Source organism: Lissotriton helveticus, chromosome 9, assembly GCF_964261635.1.
Source record: "Lissotriton helveticus chromosome 9, aLisHel1.1, whole genome shotgun sequence".
NCBI classification, from domain to species: Eukaryota; Metazoa; Chordata; class Amphibia; order Caudata; family Salamandridae; genus Lissotriton; species Lissotriton helveticus.
This window is the reverse complement of record NC_136070.1, coordinates 1,081,194,050-1,081,218,439: the sequence shown is the minus strand read 5'-3', so window position 1 is coordinate 1,081,218,439 and position 24,390 is coordinate 1,081,194,050. Positions and strand designations below refer to the sequence as shown.

The window sequence follows — 24,390 nt, the reverse complement described above, 5'->3', positions numbered from 1 at the left end:
CACACTGTACTTTATTCTAGTCCAGTATATGTAGAGCCACTTTCTCACAGCAAGCAAGAAAGAAACTTCTCTCCATTTTAAATTAAAAAAATATATAATAAATAAAAATGTGGAACACATAAAAGAAGTAGAAAAGGGGGGGCGGGTGCACATAAAGGTGAAGTTCAAGATAGAAGTACAGCCCTGCCAACAACAGGTACATATGACACCTGTGATACAGGACAATATAATAAGCCCTGCAGCACATATTAACACATATACTCCGTATATCACCATGTATACCATCTCTGAAATGAGTGATTTGGTAAAAAATTATACTGCCCCCAGCAAAAAAGGGGAAGATACTACACCACAACACTGTAGGTGGTTGTCATAAGAAAATTGCTGTCTGTCAATTGGTTTTATTGAAAATAAGAAAAGGCAGTCATTAATCCTCACTAGAAACGCTGAAAGAAATAAGTACATCCCCTCCAGAAGATAGGGAATGTAGATCAGACAGAACTACATATATCATGAACATTAAAAAACGAAAGAATAGGGAGTCTATCCAGAATCGATTACTTTCTAGTACCTGCATCCCAAATTGCCCATGTCCGGGAGATAAAGCATCTCCGATCACTCGCCGGTCTGGCTTCAGGTGAAGCTCGGTTACCAACAAGTGGGGCGAGTGGCCCCAATCAATTAGTGGTATCTTTGTGATCCTCATATCCGCCGAGAGCTCCTTAAGGGCATTGATAACTACTTTAATGAGAAAGAAGGCTCGGTGGAATCTCCGCAGGTGCTTTGGGAGGCATTTAAGACAGTGATACGGGGCCAGGCCCTTTCCTTAATTTCCAGGAAAAAGAAGGAACAGCGCAAAGAGTTGGAGGCGTTGGAGGCGGCGGAGGTGGGGAGACTGGAAGCATATCTAGAAACACCCGACAAGCTCCACCATCTCAAACTCAAACAACAGGACTACAGGGCACTAGCGACAGACCAGGCAAAGGCCATAGGGAGAGCGGTTCAGGGACGGTTGTATGAGGTGGGCGACAAGGCCGGGAAACTCTTGGTCTGGTTGGATAAGAGAGAGTATGCAAGCAAGCTAGTACCTGAACTTCGAGGATAAGAGGGTAATTCCCTGTCGGACCCGTAAGCTATTGCAGACTATTTCGCGGCCCACTTCAAGGATGTTTATACCTCGGCAGCCCCCTACCCTATAGAGGATTCCCGCCAGATGCTTACCGATATAGCTCTACCCAAACTGTTGGTGGTCGATCATGACTTCTTGGACAGGGAGAGGTGTGGCGCCGCGGCCAGGGCGACTGACGCTGGAATCTGGGGACCACGGTTCGATCCCCGGCTCCAGCGGCAGGTTAGCCCAGCACCATGTGACTCTGGGCAATAGCTCGCTTAATCTTCCCGACGGCCCCCAGCGCCTAGAGACCCTTACGGGTGATTGTGCGCTTTACAAATGTGGACTTTACTTACTTTACAGCGACATGTCCAGTGAAATAGCGGCAGCCATACGGTCGCTCAAGCCGGGTGAAGCCACTGGCCCTAACGGGCTACCAATTGAGTTGTACAAGCTCAAACCAGACAAATTGGCCCCGTATTTGAGGGCCATGTATGAGGACTCGAGGCAAGCGGGAATCTTGCCAATAGACCAACGTACTACCACAATAGTTACTATTCACAAAGAAGGGAAGCCAAGGACCGAATGTGGTTCCTACCGATCAATATCCCAGTTGAACGCTGAGCCCAAGATCTTGGCTAAGCTCCTTGCTACTTGACGGCGATTGGGACCCTGGTCCACCTGGACCAATCTGGTTTCATACTGCACCATAACACGGCGCTAAACCTACGTAGAGTTCACGGTGTTCTGGGCAGGGCGGCTTCTATATTGGAACTGGCAGTTATAGTTCCCTTGGACGCGGCCATGGCCTTTCACATTATAGAATGGCCATAGCTGGGGGCGGTGCTGGAGAAACTTGGATTTGGTCCTAAATACATACAATGGGTACAGTTACTGTATTCCCAAAATATGGCCCAAGTGGTGGTTAACAAGAAGTCGGTTGCCTTCGAGCTGGGCAGAGGGACCCGTATGGCTGCCCCCTGTCCCCTGTCCCCATTGCTGTTTGCCCTAGCATTGGAGCCGCTGGCAGCGTGGATACGTCAGGACCTGATGATCAGGGGTATGCGTTGGTCTTCAGACTGGGATTGCCCTTTACGCAGACAACATCCTTCTGTACTTGTCCTCCCCTAGGAGATCGTGGATAGTGGTCTTGGATATTTTGACGATCTTTGGACGGTACTCCGGTTATTCCATAAACTGGAGAAAATCCCTCCTGTTCGCGGTGGCGGGTGAGCACCCGATTCCGCCGCGTGGGTGTCCACTACAAACTTGTACCGAAGGGTTTACATAACTGGGTATCTTCCTTTCTCTAGACTCCTCCCTTCGCTATTCCCGCAACCTCCAGCCCCCACTGCTTCAGCTGAGCAAAGACATCGCCAGGTGGAAGTAGCTCTCCCTCTCCCTGCTAGGTAAGGCTGCCCTTTTTAAGATGATGTCCCTGCGCCGATTCCTGTATACCCTTCAGAATTCCATAGATCTGATACCCACGTCCTATTTCCGATAGGTCATGAGCCTCCAACTGGACCTACTGTGGAACGGTAAACTTCACTTCGCTCTCAGCAAACTTTCCCTAAACTGGTATGACGGAGGCATCAGCCTCCCAGACACACAATTGTACTATTGGGCGTCTCATCTGTCTTCCATCAACCATTGCACCTATGCCCAGCCTTGTGACCCGGGATATAACATGGATAGGTGGCTCCTTTCTGAGGGGAACTTTAGTAGAGCCCTTTATTCTAGGCCTCGGCGCTATCCACTTATGGGCCCCACCAAACATGCAGTACACGTCTGGCATGCAGCCACCAATCGCCTAGGCTGGAGACGACCGCTGACGCTTGCAACACCGTTATGGGACTCCGAGCAATTGGGTGACCTGTGGAAGAGTAAGGGATTCGACAAATGGGATCTCGTAGGTATTGCATGCTTAAGGGATTTGTGGGACAAATTTGATATTAAGTCTTTTGCAGCAATATAAACTAGCTGAATCAGAGCGCTTCCGATACACACAGTTTCGGTAAACACATTTCGCACACACTTACAGCCTGGGTTCCTCTTTGATCTAAGCTGAAAACTATTGCACAATAGTGAACTATTTGAGTTAGATGGTGCAAATTTTGTGCAATAGCCGGTCGACGTAAACTGTGGTTTAAAAGTGCACTGCAGCAGTTTTACACTAATCTGGCAGTGCTGTTGGCAATCGTCTGAGCACGAGGAAAGCTGCTGACAAATGCGTTCTTTAATAACTACCATCCCAAACTCTCGGGCACCCGGGGAGTGAGGGAGAAAGAACGATGCTGTGAAATTGAATCTGGACAGAGTCTGAAATCAACGCTCCTGTTCCTGCTGGGTCTCCAAAGAGGAAAACAGGCTATTCTTAAAGAAAAACACATTTAATCATCAAAAAGGATGAGTTACCCGATTTGTGGGCATGCGAGATCCCAGGATCATGTTAGGACGGCTCATCATAAGTTGTAAGCGCTATAAATGAATTTTTCTCGGCACCTTTGGCACTCGTTCAGAATTGTCTGTAAACAATTATTTAAGTGGATGCCTGCTTGTACCCGGGGGGCTTGGAGGCGGGAGGGCGAGCGGCGGTGACGGCCGGTATAGGGCATGCCATGACGAAGGCATTCAAATAAGTCCACGACCCTGGTGAGAGGTATTTAGTTGTGTGTGTGTGTGTGTGTGGGGGGGGGGGCTTGGAACTGTGTTCAGTGTTTTACCCCCACTTGAGACAGATCCGCTGCCGAGCAGGCTCCAGCGCTCCGCGGGCATACCAGATAACAAAATCCCTCGGGGGAGTGATCTTCAAAATAAATAAACAAACGCGGCGTCAGAAACAGATGGCCCACTGCAATCAATTAAAAACACAGGTGCAGGGGGGCGTGGCTTAGCGGCTGAAGATGGTGGTCGCATAGCTGTAGGGCTCCGTGAGTGAGACAGCGACCCCACAACAATCCGACCATTAATCCGACCACGAATAACCTCGGACCGGAGGAACCCGGATCCAGGACTGAGCGGGACCCACCCGGAGGCGAAACGGCCGAAATCGGACACCGGGAGGCTGACTTCCAGCATCCGCCATCAGAGGGCCTGCGTCGCTCCAGCAACACCGGGATCTCGTAGATCTGGAGGCCGGGAGGAAGTGCGAGGGAAGCGGCACAGGGCGACCGGAAGTAAGCGTTGCCCACCCCTCCCCCCCGAAAACACGCCAGACCCACTGATCGGAGCACTCCCCGAGTGACTGCGCTCCCGAAAGCCCACGGAGGTGGTGGGGCGCCGACCGGCGGGGGAGCAAGGACAGTACTGGCACACTCAGGCGGAGAACGTAGACGGCGGTAGGGGGAGAACGGTGAGCACGTTTGGCGGGGGCCGCAGCGGGCCGGCTCTCAGTCTCCGACTACAGGGACCTGCACTCGTGCGGCTCGCGGCACCTGCCGCATCCTGAAGTGAGTCGTGCCACTCTGGAAACGCCCGCTTTTGGAACGAAAGCGGACTTTGCTGTGCGCAAGGCAGGGGGGGGGGGCAGAAGCTGAGGAGTGGCATAGGAGGAGGAGAAGGCCCGGGCAGCGACGAGGGCACAGGCGAGGTGCCCATACACAGCATAAAGCCCCAGAACTGACGGTGGGCTGGGAGAGTCTTCCACCCCACATCACCCATACATAGCTGGCACTGGATTGGGGGTTGCTACGGAGTCGTCACGTAGCACGGATTGAGGTGGAGGGCGGCACCCCAAGGCGAGGAGGAACGAAGAGCGGCGGGCAGGTAGCTCGGTGCACTGGGTCCGACCTGGTCTGCCCTTGAACTGAAGCCTTCTTCTAACTGATTGTCAGGTCAGGGATATTGCCCGACACATTGCCATCCACGGACTACCCGCTCTCCAAGTAGTGGAAGTAAGTGAACGCGAACATCGAGGTCCACCCTTCACCCGTTACTCACTGACGTCCCACAGACCGTAAGGGAGCTGGGTCGAAACATGGCAGGCAGGGGCCCGAAGAACACCTCGTCGCAGTCTACGCTGAACAAATTTGCATATGAGAGGCAGGCGCACTCTCAGGCTGAACCACGCACGTCCACGGGAAAGTCGCCGGAGACTGATGGGACGAAAAAAGCGACGCTTGAGGACGTGATGAAGGCGCTGGCACAGGTACAGGCCACTGTGGGATCCACGGCAACAGAAGTCTCGCTCCTGAGGGCGGACTTCCAGAAAATGGGAGAAAGAGTGAAACAGGTCGAAGTGGTCACTAAATCTCTAGTGGAGGACGTCTCCGACCTACAATTGGCAATGGAACGAGTGGCGGCTGAGAACAAGACATTGAAAGAAAAGCTGGACGATCAGGAAGGGCGCTCGCGGCGCAACAACATAAGAATTCTTGGGGTCCCGGAGTCGGAAGGAACTAAAGCCATGGATCTGTACGTGGAGGACCTGGTCAAGACACAGCTCAAGCCCAAGGGCCTCTCGCACTTCTTCTCCGTCGAAAGGGCGCACAGAGTTCCAGGGGGTCAGCCCAAGACGGGGGCCGCCCCCAGACCCATAATAGCGAGATTGTTCAACTTTCGAGACCGGGATGCGATCCTACAGACGGCTAGGAGAGCGGCGCCGCTTCAAGTCCAGAACTCCACGATAGCCTTTTTCCCGGACTATACAGCGGAGGTGGCGCGCCGACGGAGGACCTTCCTTGACATCAAACGGGAACTGAGGACTAAGGAACTGCCGTACTCGATGCTGTTCCCGGCCCGGCTGAGGGTGGTCGCGGACGGCAAGACTTGGTTTTTTGATACGCCAGAGTCAGCGCGTGATTGGCTGGATGGATGGCGTCAAGTAGGATTACCCCGCCGCTCTCAGAGGACGAACCAGAGCCACCGAGGAGACAGCCAGCCGAGGTCCCAAGCATCAGGTGGAATTGAATCAACGCACTCACAGGCGCAGGAACACGCCGTTAGTCTGGAAGAAGTGGAGGAGTAGTCCCCGACAACGGACGGAATGAACATTGCCATGGCTTCATGGGTGTGACCCGGCTTAGACACTGGCTGGGGGAGACCGGAGAGGGCAGGGGTCATGTCTACTCCGGAGGACACTTCACCCCAGCAAGCAAGTACTGTTAATGGGTTGGGTAAAGCACTCTGCTGAGTTGGGGAGGCGGTCAGTTTTGAGCCCGTCTGGCAGGGAGGCAGGGAGGGGGGGGACTGGGGGGGATGTTTGAACGTTTTAAGTGAACCGCGAATTGTACTCTGCTGCATGTTTCTCCAGGTTCAGTTGGGGAAGGGAGAAGGGGAGCTAGTTGAGTCTTTAGGAAGTCTACTGGGTTGGTCGGGTTGTGCTGGCGGGTGCCCGCGATGTCACACTGGGCAGGAAGGGTGGGACACGATGATCGCAGGACACATTGGTCACATAGATAGCCACACAATGGAACATGGCAGATTGCTCACACCGTAGGGGGGAAGTGAGTGCACCTAGTCCCCGGGGTTCACCCCTTCGCATTCTAACATGGAACGTGCGGGGCCTGGGGGATAAGGTAAAACGTGGGCTGGTACTCACTGCACTGAAAAGACAGGGGCCGGCTCTGGCGCTTCTACAAGAAACTCATCTACAAGGGGGGACTGTAAAGGCACTTGATAGGAGAGGATATCGAATGGTGGTGCATTCAGAGTTCTCATCTGGGTCTCGAGGGACTGGGATATTACTTCAGAAATCCTCACATTTTATACCACTGAGCACGAAAACAGATGGGCAGGGATGCTTTGCGGCCATACAGGGACAGTGGGAGGGAAGACTTCTTAATGTGGTCTCGATCTATGTTCCGCCGGCCCTTCATTCCGTCATGCTTCCGGCTCTGGGTGAATTCCTACTGGCCCTTCCGGAGGGGGACATTATACTTGGGGGGGATTTTAATGCCACTGTGGACGTTACACTTGATAGATTCCCGCCCACAGGACCGTCAGGGGTTCCCTCACGCTTCCAACGATTTCTGAATGCAATGGGTCTGGTGGACATGTGGAGGCATGCACACCCACACATGAGTCAATACACTTACCACTCAGCTGTCCACAACAGCCTCACCAGGATAGACTACTTCTTGGCGCTGGGAGAAAGTATGCAACACATGGACACCATAGACATTCACCCTAGGGGCATTTCGGACCACTCCCCGGTTCTCTTAACACTCTCCACCCAGGGGAAAATCCGTAAACGGATATACCCTATACCGGCAGCGTGCCTCAAGGTGCCCAAAGTCAGGAAAGCGCTTAAGGCGGCGACGAAGCTTTACTTCGAAGAGAATCTAGAGTCCGTGCATTCGGCGGCGACCCTGTGGGAAGCGTACAAGACAGTGTTGAGGGGGCACGCAATCGCTACACTTGCAGGCCATAGGAGAGAAAGGGCGCGCGAATTGGCCGAAATAGAGCTGGCACTGAGAGAAGCGACGGTGACACACGAGACACGCCCCACGCCGGACACTGTCCACACACTGCGACTCCAGCAGCACGCGTATACGGAATATCTGCGGCATCAGGTCGGAGGGCAGATAACGGAAACTAAGAACAGAATATATGATATAGGAGACAAGGCGGGCAAGATGCTGGCCTGGTTGGACAAGAAGGGAGGGAGCTCGAGAGGTATCCAACAGGTGACAGACAGAGGGGGTGAGCTACACACGAGCCCGGAGCGAATCGTAGAAATATTCGCCGTCCATTTTGAGGGTGTTTACACGTCTGATAGGGAGGTGACGGTGCAAATGGCCAGGGCAGCGCTAGAGCCGATCCACACACCGCGGTTGCAGCCGGAGGCTTCAGCGGACCTGGAGGCAGACCTAACGGTGGATGAAGTCCAGATGGCAATACGAGCATTGAAGCCCGGTAAGGCGAGCGGCCCGAATGGCATCCCGGTTGAGTGGTACCAGGCCGCATCGGGACGGCTTAGTGAATACCTACTGGCCATGTACGAGGATAGCCTAGCGAAAGGCGAGCTCCCACCAGACCAAAGACTAGCGACAATAATCGCGATTCCCAAACCCGGGAAGCCACCGGAAGACTGCGACTCATACCGCCCCATATCCCTGCTCAATGCAGAAGCTAAAATACTAGCCAAACTCCTAGCTACCCGATTGCTGACACACCTGCCGGACCTCATCCATCCCGACCAGTCCGGGTTCATGCCGCATAGAAACACGGCATTGAATCTGAGAAGAGTGCACGGAGTGATGGCGGGAGCGGAGTCGATTCTCGAGCCGGCGGTAGTATTGGCACTCGATGCGAAAATGGCATTCGATATGGTTGAGTGGACTTACCTGTTCGAAGTCCTGGCACACTTGGGGTTCGGTCCCAAATACATAGCATGGGTTAGGCTGTTATATGCGGGGCCAATGGCACAGGTGGTAGCGAATGGTCATATCTCACGCACATTTCCACTGGGTAGAGGAACTCGACAGGGTTGCCCCCTGTCGCCACTGCTCTTTGCAATCGCCCTGGAACCGCTAGCACACCTGATACGGTCCACACCACTGATTAGAGGGATTTCCTGGGCTGGGGGAGAGGAGGACCGCGTCTCACTATACGCAGACGACATGTTGGTTTACCTTACTGACCCGGACCATAGTATTCCGGCGCTTCTGACTCTGTGTGATGATCACGGGAAAGTCTCGGGATACACGTTGAACTGGAATAAGTCGGTAATGTATGTATTGAAGGGACCAGGCCCGACACTGGATGCTCGTGGCCCCCTGACCGAGGCCGGTTCCTCCTTCAAATACCTGGGCATACATGTCACCAGGGACCCGACTGAATTTGCGCAGAAAAACCTGATGCCTCCTTTAGAACGGCTCAAACAAGACGTTGGGGTGTGGGCCGGGCTGCCCCTCACGATGCTGGGTAAGGCAGCTTTATATAAAATGATGTCATTGCCACGATTCCTTTACATACTGGAGAATACGCCGTACCCGGTGGAACTAGGATACTTTAGGAGAGTGTCGGCGGTGGCGAGTCTCCTGTGGAGTAACCGCCCGGCCCGCATAGCGCAGGCCAAGCTGCACAGAGGGTGGTACGATGGAGGGATTGCATTGCCAGACCTGAAAATGTATTATTGGGCGGCGCAGCTGAAAATCATAAACCAGTGGATACATGCCCCCCAAAATGACCCAGCGTTCAGAGCGGACAGGACACAGTTGGGTACTAGTACTCTATTGGCCCCTTTATACGACCAACGCAAGGTGCGCACACTTCAGGGACCCACAAAACTCACTGCGGGGTTATGGCACAGGGCTCAGGCGTCTCTAGGGTGGAAAGGGAGGATAACGAAACTTACTTCCTTGTGGGACTCCCGGGCGCTGGGGAACCTACGGAACAGTAAAGGCTTCACCCATTGGGCCATGTTGGGCCTGTCCACGGTGGGGGATCTGTGGGACCGGGGCACGGTGATTCCGTTTGCACAACTGAGAGAACAATACGAGCTAGGGCCTCGAGAAACATTTAGATATGCACAGATCTGACACGCATTGCTCGCAGCCATCCCCCCAGACACGGAGGTGCCAGAGGCCTCGCCACTTGAAGACCGTCTCCTTACGGAACATATGCCAGAACGAGCCACCTCACTCACGTATAGAAAGTTAAGCAACAATTTACCGGACCCCATGCTCAAACTTAAGGAAAAGTGGGAGGGGGATGTGGCAGCTATGGATGAAACCGAATGGAACGAAGCTATGGCCTCGCCCAAAGAAGTAGGTATATCAGCTAAATTCCGGCTCATACAGCTCAAAATACTACACAGAGTATATTATACTAGGACGACGCTACACCTCATACACCGCGCGAAACACCCATTTTGTCTCCGAGGGTGTGGGGAGGAGGGAACTTTCTTCCACACGTTATGGGACTGCCCTCGCATTCAAGAATACTGGAGAAGTATACTGCGCACCATATCACAAACTGTAGGAACCTCCCTGATCCCTGAACCGCGCAAATGCTTACTTAATGTGTGGGAACCTAATGATTTGACCAGGTACGGATTGCAGTGGGTCACGTTGGGTTTGGTCATAGCGAAGAGAGACATAGCACAGAAGTGGGGGGCCGCGGACGTGCCGACGAGGTCGCAGTGGTGTGAGAATTTGGACAAGGTAATGCTCACAGAAAGAGAGGTATATAGGAACAGGGCATGCCCGAGAAAATGGAATAAGATCTGGTCCCCGTGGAACACTTACCGGGGAGACATCTGTGAGCCCCTACCAGAGGACGTACCGTTATCGTCTGACGAGGAAGATGAGGACGATTAGCGTCCCCAGGAGGAGGTGGAGTGGGGGAGGGGTAGGGGCAACGGGAGACAATGGGGAGATGGGAGGGATGGCACGAAGGGGACAGTATAGCAGGTGCACCGTAGGACTTCCATGTAACCTTGTCATCAGCACTATTTGTTATGAGTAATTGTAAGACTATTTTGCAGGCCAATTTGCCAGGAACTCTGCAAAGCACAACGTGTGCGGAATCGCTTCAGCGCGAGCTGACCTACCCGAGATTTCTTTGTTGATTTTTAGGTTTGTTTATTGTTTAAAGCATAAAAACCAAAACCTAAACCTTGGGCGAGCAGGACTTTACTTGTGAATAAGGCACATTTCCTAAAGAGCGAATTGACCGGAACGTGGCCACAGTAACTAATGTGCAGACTTTTCCAGTACAGAGGCTCATTCTTTTATGTTGTAGCGGCCGGCCCGCTGGGTTGTGGGCCAAGTGCTGTGTGTGAATAAATGGTGCAATAAAGGTTTTTGAAAAAAAAAAAAAAAAACCAGGTGCAAGCGTACGGAAACTGTACTTAGGCGCCGCTGCATCGGGACTACACGGAAGTAACTCTACAATCAACAGCCAACAGAAAGCATGCAAACAACAGCGATGGCTCAAGTAAACCAATCACAAGCAGAAAAGTAAATTAGAGGAAGTTTCACTCAGCATAGAGATTACTTTAGATTTCGCGGAGACAGCGCATACAGCGCATGCGCTGCCAAGACGAAACCTAAAAAATGAAATAATAGTTTGTAAAACTGGATGGAAGAATGCACCAAACTTGTGATAACTTTGTGACAAGTTAGACCAATCGCAAACCTTCGGCTGCCAATATACTGCACCACAAAGTGGAGCATGAAAATGTATTACCTATATTTGAGAATGATCATCCCATCTATAGCAGGCATTGTTCTTTACCCTAAAGGAAGAACTCACAAGCGAAAAGCATCCAAAGAAGGCAAATGTAAACTCAGACATAGAGCAATGTTCCAACATGCTCAACCTCTTCAAAGTTCAGATGCACTCAAAATACACACATAGTACACTAAGGGCTCGATTATGATGTCGGACAGACCTGAGTCTGTCTGATCTCGTTTGGGAAGTGGGACCAACCGACCTCCTTTCGGCGGTCCCAACCCAGCAATTAAGATGCGACCGAACACTGTTCGGTCACAATTCTATTCTTTACAATGGGAGCATGCATTCTGACCAGAATGCATGCTCTCACTGTATAGAGCCGAGGGGCAGTTCATCCCAGCACCCCGTGTCAGGCACCTCAAGGTGCCTGCCACTGGGTGCAGGGATCAACAGGGGGGCACCATAGGTGCAGCCTAGGCCGAAATTCGGAGGCCTTGCCCCATGGGGGCCCTACTGGGGCGCACTCAAAGTCGGATTCCCACAGCCTTTCTGCCTCAGAAAGGCCGGCACAGAAAGGCTGTGTGAATTTGCCATCGCAATCCCTCGGGCAGAAAGAGCAGCACTTGGGATTGCAGGCCCCTTTCTGAATGGGAGACTGCCTCTCCCAGCCCGTCGTAAGCCGTTCAGAAATCCTGTTTGGGTTAATTTACAACCGACTCCATCCAACTGGGTGGGTCGGAAATTAAACAGGAGATTACGATGTAGTAGGAATGATGTAGTAGGATCCAAACAGGAGATTACGATGTAGCCTGATTACAACCATCGTAATCAGGCCCTAAGAAGCAAAAAACATATCCCCTGGAGTCCACTGGTTTAGAAAAAACTATAGGTGCGTGAAAGTGCAACAGAACCCTATGACAGGGTATCACAAGAAGAAAATAGAGCTCTTAGCTCACTACAACAGTCCTTAGAAAAACATAACGCCAAGTCTGAGCATGACACGGCTGTAGAACGAAGAGATTCTATAGTAGAGAAATACGCTACAAATACTCCACATAGAGTAAGTCACATACCCATAAAAGGGGTATAGTCTCGAGACTAGCTCTTTAGGAGCTTGAGGCAAGCTCTTAATCAGAGAAAATTGAAAATATAACTAAACCATTTACCCAGCTGTAAACACCATCCGGGAATTAAAGAGTCAAACACAGAGACTAATACTCTCATAGAAGTCACACTTCAATACTATGAAAATGTGCAATGGCATACTCAACAGAGACTCCTGACGTTGGCTTTGCCCAAGTCCACAAAAGAATGATGTATAGGGACTCTCCAAAAGGAAGTATCCAGTGTCTCTTAGATGGAGCATGTAGGAAGGTGGATATCTGACTATGGTTGCCCTCCACTTTTTGCCCAGTGTTTAGCTGGTTTTCGACCTAGTTGGCCTGGGCCCTGCTATTCAGGACCCCAGACTAATTGCTCTCTCTGTAAAATGGACTCCACGTACCTTAGGTACATACCTAATTGGATGCTGGGTCACCTTATCAGCCCCTGTACAGTGTACCTTAGGTACCCAGGGCATAGGTACCCAGGGCCTACCAGGGGCTGCAGCATGTATTATGCCACCCCTGGCTGGCCATCCAAACGGACACAACTGGCTGCTAAGACAGCTGGGGCAAGGTGGTGTAATCACCCTTTGCTGTAGATATAGTATACCTATATCTAACTCCAAAATGGACACATATATTCCTATCAGTCACTCCTATGGAAGGCTTTATCAATCCTGAGGGCAGAGTGCTTGGAATTATGTGAGATGGTGCTCTAGCATGAGCTGAGCCTGTCTGCAGCTTGCGGAACCAAGTCCTTATAGCTGTTCCATGATAACGCTATACCATATACTCTTAAGTGCATTATAATCCTCACGGTTATTGCTAACTTTGGTATAGCATTATCAAAACATGTCATGTAAGGTGTCATACGCTTTGGAATACTAACCCCTCGCCAGTTCTGGCAACGGGGGTAGCATTCCACCCTTCCAGAGGTATAAGACATGTATGTAACTGTGAACCCCGGTTAAAGTTAAACTGAGCCTCAGCATCACAAAATGGATGCTGCCACCACAGACACAAGTCTGACCTCCTGCTGCTGGGAGTCCTTCCAGCAAGGGAGGCCTGGACAAAGGGTTTCCTGCCTTGGGAGGTGCTAGCACCACCCCAGACAGGATTTTGTGTATTGAGGTAGGGAGGGCTGAAAGGAATGAGACATCCCTAGGGCACACAAGGTGTCCCTGTGCATACCCCGGTTCAAACCAGTTGCTGGGGCACTCCAGCCCCAGCTCTGGCGCGAAACCAGACAAAGGATAGGGGGTGTAACCACCCCCCTTCCTGGTCCCACCCATGGGAGGGACCTAGTCACTAGTACAGCCCCCTTTAGCAGGATAAAGGTAGGAGCTGGTCACATTCCAGATTAGATTATCCTGAACAACGCTACAAAGAAGAAACTCTGGACTTCGACGTTCTGCTCCCCAGAAGACTGAAGAATCTCCCTTGTGGGCAAGGAGTGTCCACCCTGCAACTGCAGGCACCATCAAGCGTCCTAGCGGTTCGCTTTGTCGTCCTTCCTGCCGGAACCAGACTTCAGAGCCCGACGAGATCCGGACTTCCAGACCTCTCCGACCTCAACCTACATCTGCAGCACAGCTGAGATCCGTGGGTGCGACAAGACACGTGGGACCGGCCATCTTGAAGAAACTGCACTTCGCTTCCAGCACGACTTCAGAGGCTTCCTCGAGTAAGTGCTTTGGGGACTGAGAAGCCCCAGCCCCGAGCAGCTCCTGCACCGAAGACCAGCCCTCCAGCATCCACGAGCCCTTTTGCTTGGTTGCTGCTCAACGTGTTGTCTGGTCACTTGCCGGCTGGCTAGTACCTCCTAGACGACGATCCTTGAAATCTACATTGCTGGTCAGGTTGCTCCAGACTGGCCCTTGCTCCCTTCCAAAAGAGGAGCACCCCGGACCCTCCTGGTCCACTCCAGACGCCGTTTCCACTCACCGCGTGGGTTGCCTTTGCCAAGGGCGGTTGACTCCAAATCCGGATCCGACACCGCCGACAGCGAGAGGCTGCGTGGGACAGCTTGTGCCTCCATCCTGGTTGTCAAAGACACCGCCTGGTCCAGGTGGCTACAGAGACAAGCGTCCACTCTTCACCTGATAGCGACAACAGCATCTGGTTCCCTCCTGGTTCCACACCGGTCACTGGCTAGTGACTTTGAACACTGTCCCCTCTGCTTTCAGGTCCACTTCTTCCTCGATCCACCCGTGGATCGCACCGGACATCTTCCTCCTGGTCGCCTGCAGCATCTTTCTTCAAGGCTCCATTGACTTCGACGCGGAAACCCGACACACTTTTACACCTATGCACTCGCAGCCCGTGGGTGAGGTAACAAGAGCATTTCGGTGCTCAAGGGTAGATTAACTCTCCTAGTGTCCAGATTTCCAGTCGTTTTAGTCCTAAATAGTAAAGACTGTCCGTGCTTACCTTTTTCGTAAACTGTACTGTCCATTGACTTTGTTCCGTATCTCGCGTGTGAGTGCACACTCTGCACACGCGTCCCGTGGGCCTTTTGTTACTTACCTAAGGTTAGGATAGTGTAGTCCCAGCGATCCTACAGCCTCTGGACAGCTCCATTCCTTCTATCGATTTCCTTATACCATTTACTTAGTATATGGTTTGACGTGCCCCTAGGGCACCATTGTAATTTTGTGCAACTTATCGTATTTTTCCTAAGAGATTGTCATGTGCTTAGCCCTCTGACCTCATAAAGAGTTCAGAGGTGTTTGTTATTAATAAATATACTGTTTATTTTCATAACAACCTGTGTGGTGTCCTTTCATCTGGTATTCAAGGGGTTATATGTGGTAAAACAGCTGGCTTCACATGCCAAAAGAGTTTAGCCTAAGACTGCTTTGTCCATGCTACCATTAGGATAGCTGGTCTATAAGGTTGACTTACAACCAATCACCATAAGCGTTGTTTGGACTGATACAAGGTGATCACTAGAACTAGTGAGCATCATATATCAGGCCAACTTCTCACAGCTTCTTTTTTTTTTTTTTTTTAAACCTTTATTTCAATTGCAGTATTACATTTGCGAGCCTACAACCACATGGGCCGGCCGTCGCTAAAACAATAGAGAGCAGTTGGTATTGCCAATTTACACAGCTTTCAGCCGACAGCCCGGGGGCCCAGCAGCAATTCAACGTATCGTTTCGACAGGAGCAGAAAAGTGGTGTAGGAAATAGTGAAGGTCTTACTATTTTAATTATTTATAAAAACAAGAAGAAACAACAATAACACACGAAACAAGAGGCAATGCGGCAAACATGCTTCTTATGGGGGAGAGTCATATCAAACATACATATAGAAATAAGGATGAAATGAAAAGTGGGAGGGGGGGCCCCCTGGGTAATCGGGCACGCAATACGAAAATCTAAATGTTTGTAGGTACGTCAGGTCACGGGGACTGTGGCAGTACCGGGGCCCCCGCGAACGGGGGGGCACAAATCTCCCCACAATACGAATTCCATTGGTCCCAGACCCTACCCCACTTCTTGGGTCTACCACGTGCGACATATACCGTTTTTTCCCTGACCATGCACCAGTCCATATTTTCTTCCCACGCAGAAGTCGTAGGTGCCCTCTGGGACCCCCATAACTGTGCTATGTCTCGTTTAGCCACCATGTTGCCAAGCGTGGCCCATTGCGTTTGTGCCACAGTGTAATCATTCGGCTCCCATATATTCAGCAAACAACGGCGGGCCTCAGGCAGCAGAGAAACTCCAGTGACCTCCTCCATAATCACATGCACACGGTTCCAGAACAGAGCCACTGCCAGGCATTCCCATATAATATGTAGGAAGGTACCCAGCGCATCACAGCCACGCCTACACATTCCATCCACAGCGAGACCCATACGAACCAGACGGGGACCAGTTACATAGATACGGTGTAAGATCTTCAATTGCACCAGCCGGAGACGGGCCGGGATCGCGACCTCTTTCGGGGAGGATACCGCCGCCTGCCAATCTTCATCGTCCAATTCCAGTCCATCACCGGTCCACGCCTCACGGAGCTGCAGAAGCAGATCCGTTCGGTCGTTAATCAGTTTTTTATATTTGAGAGATATGGTGCTATCGGGAGTATAGCCATCAAGCACCCTATCCTCAAGGGGGAGGATTCCGGAATGACAGTACCGGTCGGGAAGACCGAGTGGAGCGCATGTCGGATCTGTATATAGCGAAAATGCTCCCTATTACTAAGAGCATATTCCGACTGCAGCTCCTCAAAGGTCTTGACCCACAGATCCCCAATCGTACTGATACCGATAAGGTCTCACTTCTCGAAGCCCTTCGTCGTCCACAGGCTACCCAGTTTCTCCACCGCAGAAAGCGGGGTCGCCCTGGTCAATTAGTCAGACCATCCCATGGCTGCGTTCGCACTTCTCCACACCCACACGGCCACCGCGGCAGGCCCTGACAGTACTTTGTAATTCGATTTAGAATATAGTGCCCTGTTACAATTCCCTCCCGGCAACTGCCATTTGTCCATTGCAAACGCAGGGTTCGGCGTTGGGCCATACATAGCATGGTTAATAGCACTGAATTGAGATGCCCAATAGTAGCGCCTGATGTCCGGCAATGCAATGCCCCCGTCGTACCAAGGCAGTGTCAATTTTGCAAGAGCGATACGAGAACGCCCGCCCCAAACTAATTGCCTCTGCAGACCCTCTACCTCGCGGAAGTATCGTGCTGGTACGAGATCAAGTGTATTCTGAAGGGCATATAAGAACCGGGGCAGGGACATCATCTTAAAAAGGGCAGCCCTTCCGAGCGGGGACAACGGCAGGCCACTCCAGGCCGCTACATCAGATGTAAGCCGGAGCAGCGGGGGAGCAGGTTGCGCTCATAACGTACCGCGGGGTCTAATGATATAAAGATCCCTAAATATTTGAATCCAATCTGCGTTATCTGTATCGGGCATTTGCGCGGTAGCGGGGGCACATCACCAGTGAGTGCATAGATGCAGGATTTAGCCCAATTAATCACCAGGCCGGAGTTTTTGCCAAATGAGCTGAGGACATCAAACAGTACTCCCAACGATTTCCGTGGGGAGGTGAGGTATAGCAGAATATCATCTGCGTATAACGATAGGCGGTCCTCAAAGTCAGGGGTGCATCTGATTCCCTTAAGTGACGGTTCCCATCGCAGCCAAGCAGCTAGGGGTTCCAGGGCGAGCGCGAACAGCAAAGGAGACAATGGGCATCCCTGTCGTGTACCCCTCCCAAGCACAAAGGACTTCGAGACCCTACCATTAACCACAACCTGGGCAAGCGGCTCCGCATACAGGAGTTTAACCCAACCGATAAACCCGGGGCCGAACCCAAACTTCGCGAGGGCGGCCCACAAATACGGCCATTCTACGGTGTCAAAGGCCATCGTGGCATCCAAGGACACCAAGATGGCCGGCTCACGCAGGGACCCCGCCCTCGCCAGGACGCCATGAAGACGACGCAAGTTGAGTGCTGTGTTGCGGTGCGGAATAAATCCTGACTGATCCGGGTGTATCAAGTCGCCAATCACCTTTATGAGGCGATTAGCCAACAGTTTCGCCAAGACTTTGGGTTCGGCATTTAAAAGTGATATCGGTCGATATGAGGCACATAAATCCCGGGGTTTACCCTCTTTGTGAATCACAACGATGGATGCAAGTCGCTGGTCCCGCGGGAGTGACCCAATCTCACGCGACTCCAGGAACATCTTGCGGAGATAAGGCGCCATTTTATCCGGACGTAACTTGTACAGCTCGATGGGGATACCATTCGGGCCCATGGCTTTGCCCGAGCGGATGGAGCGGATAGCGAGCGCCACTTCATCATTGGAGAATTCCGATTCCATGAGCTCTTTGTCCGAATCAGACAGACAGGGCAAGGCGATATCCCTAAGCAACAGATGCGAGTCTTCCTCCTGTCTGTCTGAGACTGGCGCATACACCTGAAAATAACACGCAAAACTCTCCACTATGTCAACGGGGTCAACCACTCGCACTCCATCAGCACGTTCTATCACAGGCACTACACGACTCGCCCTTTCTTTCTTATCCAACCAGGCAATCAACTTTCCCGCTTTATCTCCCACATCATACAATCGTCCCCGCTGCTCCCGGCTCATAGCCTCGGCAGCGTCTGTCACCAGAGCACGATAATTCGACTGTTTAAGGTGCAGCGCATGCCGTCTTTCTTGTGTCGCACCAGACTCCAACTCTCTCTCCAAGCTACTGAGGTCAGCCTCCAATCTTTCTACCTCCTCATTCTTTCTTTTCTTAGCATCGGCAATCAGAGAGAGGGCTTGACCACGGATCACAGTCTTAAAGGCATCGAACAAGGAAACAGAAGAGGACACCGACCCCACATTCTCAGCAAAGTACTGATCGATGGACTTGACCACACCCGCCCTGGTTTTGGGATTACGAAAGTGCCAGGGATTAATCGGGGCAACTCTACCCTCCGCCCCAAACTGAGCATCAATGGAGAGCCACACTGGGGAGTGATCGGATATACCCTGGGCAAGGTGTCTAACCTCCCTAAGCGAGACGGCCTGCGCCGCCGGCACAAGTATGTAATCAAGTCGGGAGAGGCTCCCGTGCGCTCCAGAGTGAAAGGTGTACTGTGCCTGCCCAGGGTGCATCAACCTCCAGCAATCCACTAGACCCAGTGTCTCCAGGAAGTTACTCAACCAAGGCTGCGATTTTGTGGTCTCTTGGGGGGCTACGATCCTCTGTGCCACAGACCACCGAGTTAAAGTATCCGCCCACAATTAAAATACCCTCTGGGAGTCCCAGTATTCTTTCCCCCAGGTCCGCAAATGTCGTCGTTTGCAAGCCAGCCGGGACATAAACAGAAAGTATGGAAATCGTCTTCCCCTCCCATCTGCCGGAAACAACAGCATATCTACCTCTATCATCTAGAGTGGTCACGTCTATCGCAAGGGGGAGGGAGCTTCTGACTAGAATCCCCGCCCCTCTCGACCCAGTGGTGAATCCGGAGTGGGCGACCAGACGATACCCTCGGCGGTTCATTGCATGACATGTGTTCCCAATCAAGTGCGTTTCTTGTAACACCACCACATCAGGGGAGAAACGTTTCAGGAATTGCGACACTATACCCTGTTTGATGCCATCCCCCAGGCCATTGACGTTCCAACAGATGACCCTCAGCCCCCTACCCCCCATCCCAACAGTAAGGATCGACTCCCCCTTCCAGTGAAGCAGACATCAAAGTCAAAATAAATCGTGAAACATTGCCTCTAAACCCAACAAAGCCTAACAAAGATCCCCAGCCCACCCCAAGAAAACTCCTAAAACATATCCCCCCACCCTGCACCCCTGCGCTAGTCCAATGAACCACCCCAACTTGCAGTGTGCCTGTCGCCCTCACCAGAAACTAGTCTACAAAAAGAAAGAAACCCCAGGAGGAGGAAGAGTTCCGTACCCCCCCACCACCCCCGGGCTAAGCAAACAAGTGTATTCACATAGGAAATCATCAAACCACTGCTGCAAAGTTCATTCACTTGGCGTGCCGTAGTCACCCCTCACTCCTGTTCCTGCAGGCCACCTTCTGCGCCCTCCGAGGGATCCGGGCGATCTCGACACGCCGGTAAAGTGTCTAGCCAGTCACTGACGTCCTCAGGCCGATCAAAGAAAAGCGTTCGCTCGTTGTATTCAACTCGAAGCCGGGCAGGAAAGAGCATAGAGTACTTCACTCCCATGTCCCGCATCCTCCGCTTAACCCCCATAAATTCCAGTCTCTGCTTCTGAACTGCTTGGGTAAAGTCCGGGTAAAAGCGGACGGTTGCATTCTCAAATTTCGTGGGACCTCCGGTTTGCGATGCCTATAGAATAGCGTCCCTGTCCCTGAAGTTGAAAATTCTAGCTATTATAGGTCGCGGCGAAGCGCCTGGCTTATGAGCTCCACCCGGAACACGGTGGGCGCGCTCAACTGCAAAGAAGTTACTGAGGCCTTTGGGGGCCAGATGGTTCATTATCAGGTCCTCCACGAGGAGATCTGTAGTCCTCTCAGAGGACTTCTCATGAACCCCAATAATGCGGACATTGTTGCGCCTTGCACGACTCTTGGAGTCTTCCAACGGCGAGCGAACAAGTCGTTAGTGGAGCGTAGGTTTCGGACCTCAGTTTGAAGATCAGACACGTCGGTTGTAAGACTGGCAGTCTTGATGTCCAAAGACTTGATCCTTTCATTGGTCTTCGCCAGATCTGTCCTGATCAAGTTAATGTCGATCGCCACCGTGTCTAACTTCAAGGCCAGTGTCTCATACTGCTGGCCCACGGAAGTCTTAATCTCCGCAATGGCGCCCATGACGTCCCGCAAGGTCAGCTCCGCCGTCGACGCAGAACCATCTCTGGTCTCGTCCGGTGTGTTGCACGCACCACTGGGGGGAACTTTTGGGACGGGTGTAGCGATCCATGATGTTCGATTGAGAGGCACCCCCTCGGTGCGTGTTCTTGGTCGTCCGCTTATCGCCTTCAGGCTTGCCCGCCATAGTGTGCAACGTGCCCCTGAGGGCCCTTTGGGACCTGGTATGAATGGCTCCTCTGCAGGTCAATCTCCGAAAAGTCTAAAGCACGATGAGTGGCGGGCCAGCGCACAAGCCAAGTGTAGACCTCGGGAGACTGGAGCAAGATGGAAGCTGGGTTCAGCCCAGAGAATCCGAAAACAAGACCGAAAGTACCACGGGGGCACAAGACAACCTCCACTGGCCGTTGTTGTTCAATTACCACCCGGGTACTTTGGGGACCTGAGTCCCAGGCTACTCCCCGTTGTAGGCCGCCAACTTGCAAACGGAGTAAGTCCGGATCCCGGCATCCAAATCAAATTCGGAAAAGAGCATTCAGATCAGCAGGGTTAAATCTTCAATAACCCGTCATCTGTGGCAGGATCAGTGGCAGGATATATGCGGGAGGCGGCGAGGGTCTCGGGAGCCCTGTGCTCACGCGACCATCTTGGATACACGCTAAGCTCCTCCCCTCACAGCTTCTTTTAAAGATGAATTAAAAAAATTACAGGCCGTTCATTAAAAAAACAAAAACAATGCTGTTTGAGGCAGTTCCATGCGCAGATGCTACCAATGAGATGTTATTGATGTACCAGGAAGTTCTAGTAAACAGGTAACCTCTGAGATTAGCTTTTGATTTGATTTTTATCTTAATCTTTAAGCATTTACTTGAAAGATCAGTTTTTGGATGACTGGATAAAGGAGTTTCCAATCATTATGGAATGAGAAACAGCAAGACTAAGCCAGCACATATTTTTCTTGAGAGCAAAGCTAAATAAATATAATCCTGTTCAACAAATTGCCTGCACCAACTAAGAAATTCCATTCACTTCGCATATTCTACACTTTTTTGAATGGCGGGACAACATAGTCCGTATATCATGATCAAGAACGTTTTCAAAAGTATACTGACCAAGGATTAAGTAAACGTTTAAAAATGTATCTGTCAGTTTTATACTTTGAAGGATAGTGGGTTGCCAGATGCCTAAACAATGCTTTAAACATTATATTCTAAATTTGTATAATGAACACACAAGGGCAAGCAATACAGGTTGACAACTTAATTAATACAGCAAATATAATAACACCGTCAGACAGCAAGATTATTTATGCATTGTTATAGCAGAATGGGTTGGGAAGGAACGAACCGAGGAGTTAGTGTGGGGTGACAAATAAAGCTTTTCTTACCTAGTCTGTCAGAAAGATTCTTTTCCAGCTTTTCCCAGGATGTTGTATGAGCTCCTAATGTAGCCTGCAGGTTTTCTATCTGTCGGAGTAATGGCCTTGTAGCAGATGTAACACTTTGGCTCAGATCCTGATTCCGATTTTCTCCTTCCTGAAGTCTCTAAGATTAACAATTGTAATGCTATTAATACAAACAACAGAAATATGGTCTATTTTAAAATAACATAATTAAAGGGCTTGAAAAGCTCATTTTAACATTAACATTTTGGAAGAAATAAACTAGTTTAAAAATTGAATGTTGCCTCAAACTTTTAAATTGATCATGTGTTCATTCTCCAGACACTCAGGAACCAAAGCTAGCCAACCTTTTTATTCTGCAGGCACACATCACCTTTCCTAGTCATCGAAGCAGATGTGCTATGCTCCATTCAACATGTGACCACCATGGATTTAGCAGGGGTGTTAAGGCAAACTGCAGAGGAAAAAACAGGCAGTGGAGTAGGGGTATCTGGCTAAGAATGGGTTAATCGTTTGACATGCTGGTAAGCAGATCCTCTAAGATAAACCAGCACCATCCCAAACTAATTCCAGAATGTCAATTAACAACATTACCCAACCAGGATTTCAAACAAGCTCTAATCTAAGGGCTTCAGTAATATTGCTCATCAGATATACAGTGGTACACTCTTAGGACAATGGTTCCAGAAGGACGGTAAACTCCAAATATGCGGTTAAAGCCAGCTCCAATGGTTTTCATTGCACAGCCCAAAGGAGCTGTCCAGGGAAAAAAAATTCATAATAAAGAACTTGTTCTTCACATAAATGCACAACCTAAACTTGTTCTTCACATAAATGCACAACCTAGCATCATTTCTCATGAGGTATCTTTGAGTTTAAAACAATTTGGTAAACAAATTCCAATTTTTGCAAGCAATATCAAAGAATAAGACATTAACAAAGTGCCACATTCATGTCCGTCAGGGTAATTAATGTGGCTCAACTGTACTGTTCTATTCTGTCTCTTAAAAAATAGAGCATTGTCTGGCAACAGCAGGACACAATTATGAATTACTAAGCTTAAGCTAAAAGTGATTGTAAAGAACAATAACAATCTCTGTAAGCACTACTTCTCTGTACAGATGCAAAGACAACCATTTCAATTTCTTCCAAAGGAATTCCATACTACTTTGAGAAGCAAGGGAAGTAAGATAGGAAGTGGGACTACATTCCAACAAGACATTTCCAACATCCTCTGGGTGCTATATGGTGTATCATGCACAGTGTCCCAACTGAAGGGAGCTCTTGTTGAGGGATTTCAGCTCATGGCTTTTATTATAAGCATGTGTATTTTTGTTCATAAGCAACAATTAATTATGCTGTCTGATCTTGAGTGTAATGCTATTCCTATAATATTGTATTTCATTGCTATCTTATCTCAGTCTTTCTGAATGAATGTGTATTTTCAGTTACTTCTTTAGGTGCTACACTTAGGCGCAATTTTCCACCAACATGTATTAGCATGCAGAGATTTGAGATAAACATTTGTGCTATAGGCTATATGAGAGCAATCAGTGTGTCCAGGTTCTTTGATGGCAATGTGTAAACCTGTATAGATGTGGGCTCCGATTATCAAGCAAACCCAGCAACAATATTGATCCTCTAGTTTTTATTGGTGCTGCATGGTGTTGAGATCAAAATGTACATGTAGTTTGACACAGGCTCCCAGCTAGAAAACAGCAACCTCGGTTCTCACTGTTTTCAAACATGGAAGTCTCTGCTTAAGTACTACGATATGACATTCATTAAGTAGGTAAGTTTAATTCCACACAAAAGTGTCCGAATATCAGAGACCGGGGAATCACAGCCTAGATTCCACGTGTGCAACGGTCCAGTTTTGGTTGCCAATCCTGGCAAACGATATTTTGTCCCTACCTATCACGACAAAGCGTAACCCAAGAAATAAAAAAAAAGATCAATGGTCACAAAGCCAGGAGCTTTTGACCTGCTTTGTTGCAATGTTGGGGCCTTCCTACTGTCTTATCATTGGGCTTCCTGTATTAGGGCCTGATTAACATAGGTATCTTACAATTATTATTTTTTTCCACGGCACATTACTATCACAGCTTATCAAGGTCCTGTGATTTTGAACCCTCTGTTGGGAGTTTGGACATACAAGAAGTCAGACTGATTGGATACTTATCAAACCGCTGTGTAAACTAAAAGACAAGTCTCTGTCTACTTTTTTGGGTGTGCTACCACGCACCTTGGGATGATATTTCTAAAATGCTGGATCATTCTGCTGACCAGAGACTTAAAAGTGATTGTGTACCGGTGACTTCGATCAGCCTTG

General features: G+C 50.3%; 1 protein-coding gene across 1 annotated transcript in view; it reads right to left on the bottom strand.

Moving 5' to 3' along the window:
* LOC144782234 (TATA element modulatory factor-like) overlaps positions 1–24,390 on the bottom strand; it is a 316,861-nt gene that overhangs the window by 99,127 nt on the left and 193,344 nt on the right. The window contains exon 10 of the mRNA XM_078661477.1: positions 22,044–22,200. Within this exon, the coding sequence (XP_078517603.1) occupies positions 22,044–22,200 (157 nt within the window). The remainder of the gene's footprint in view (positions 1–22,043; positions 22,201–24,390) is intronic.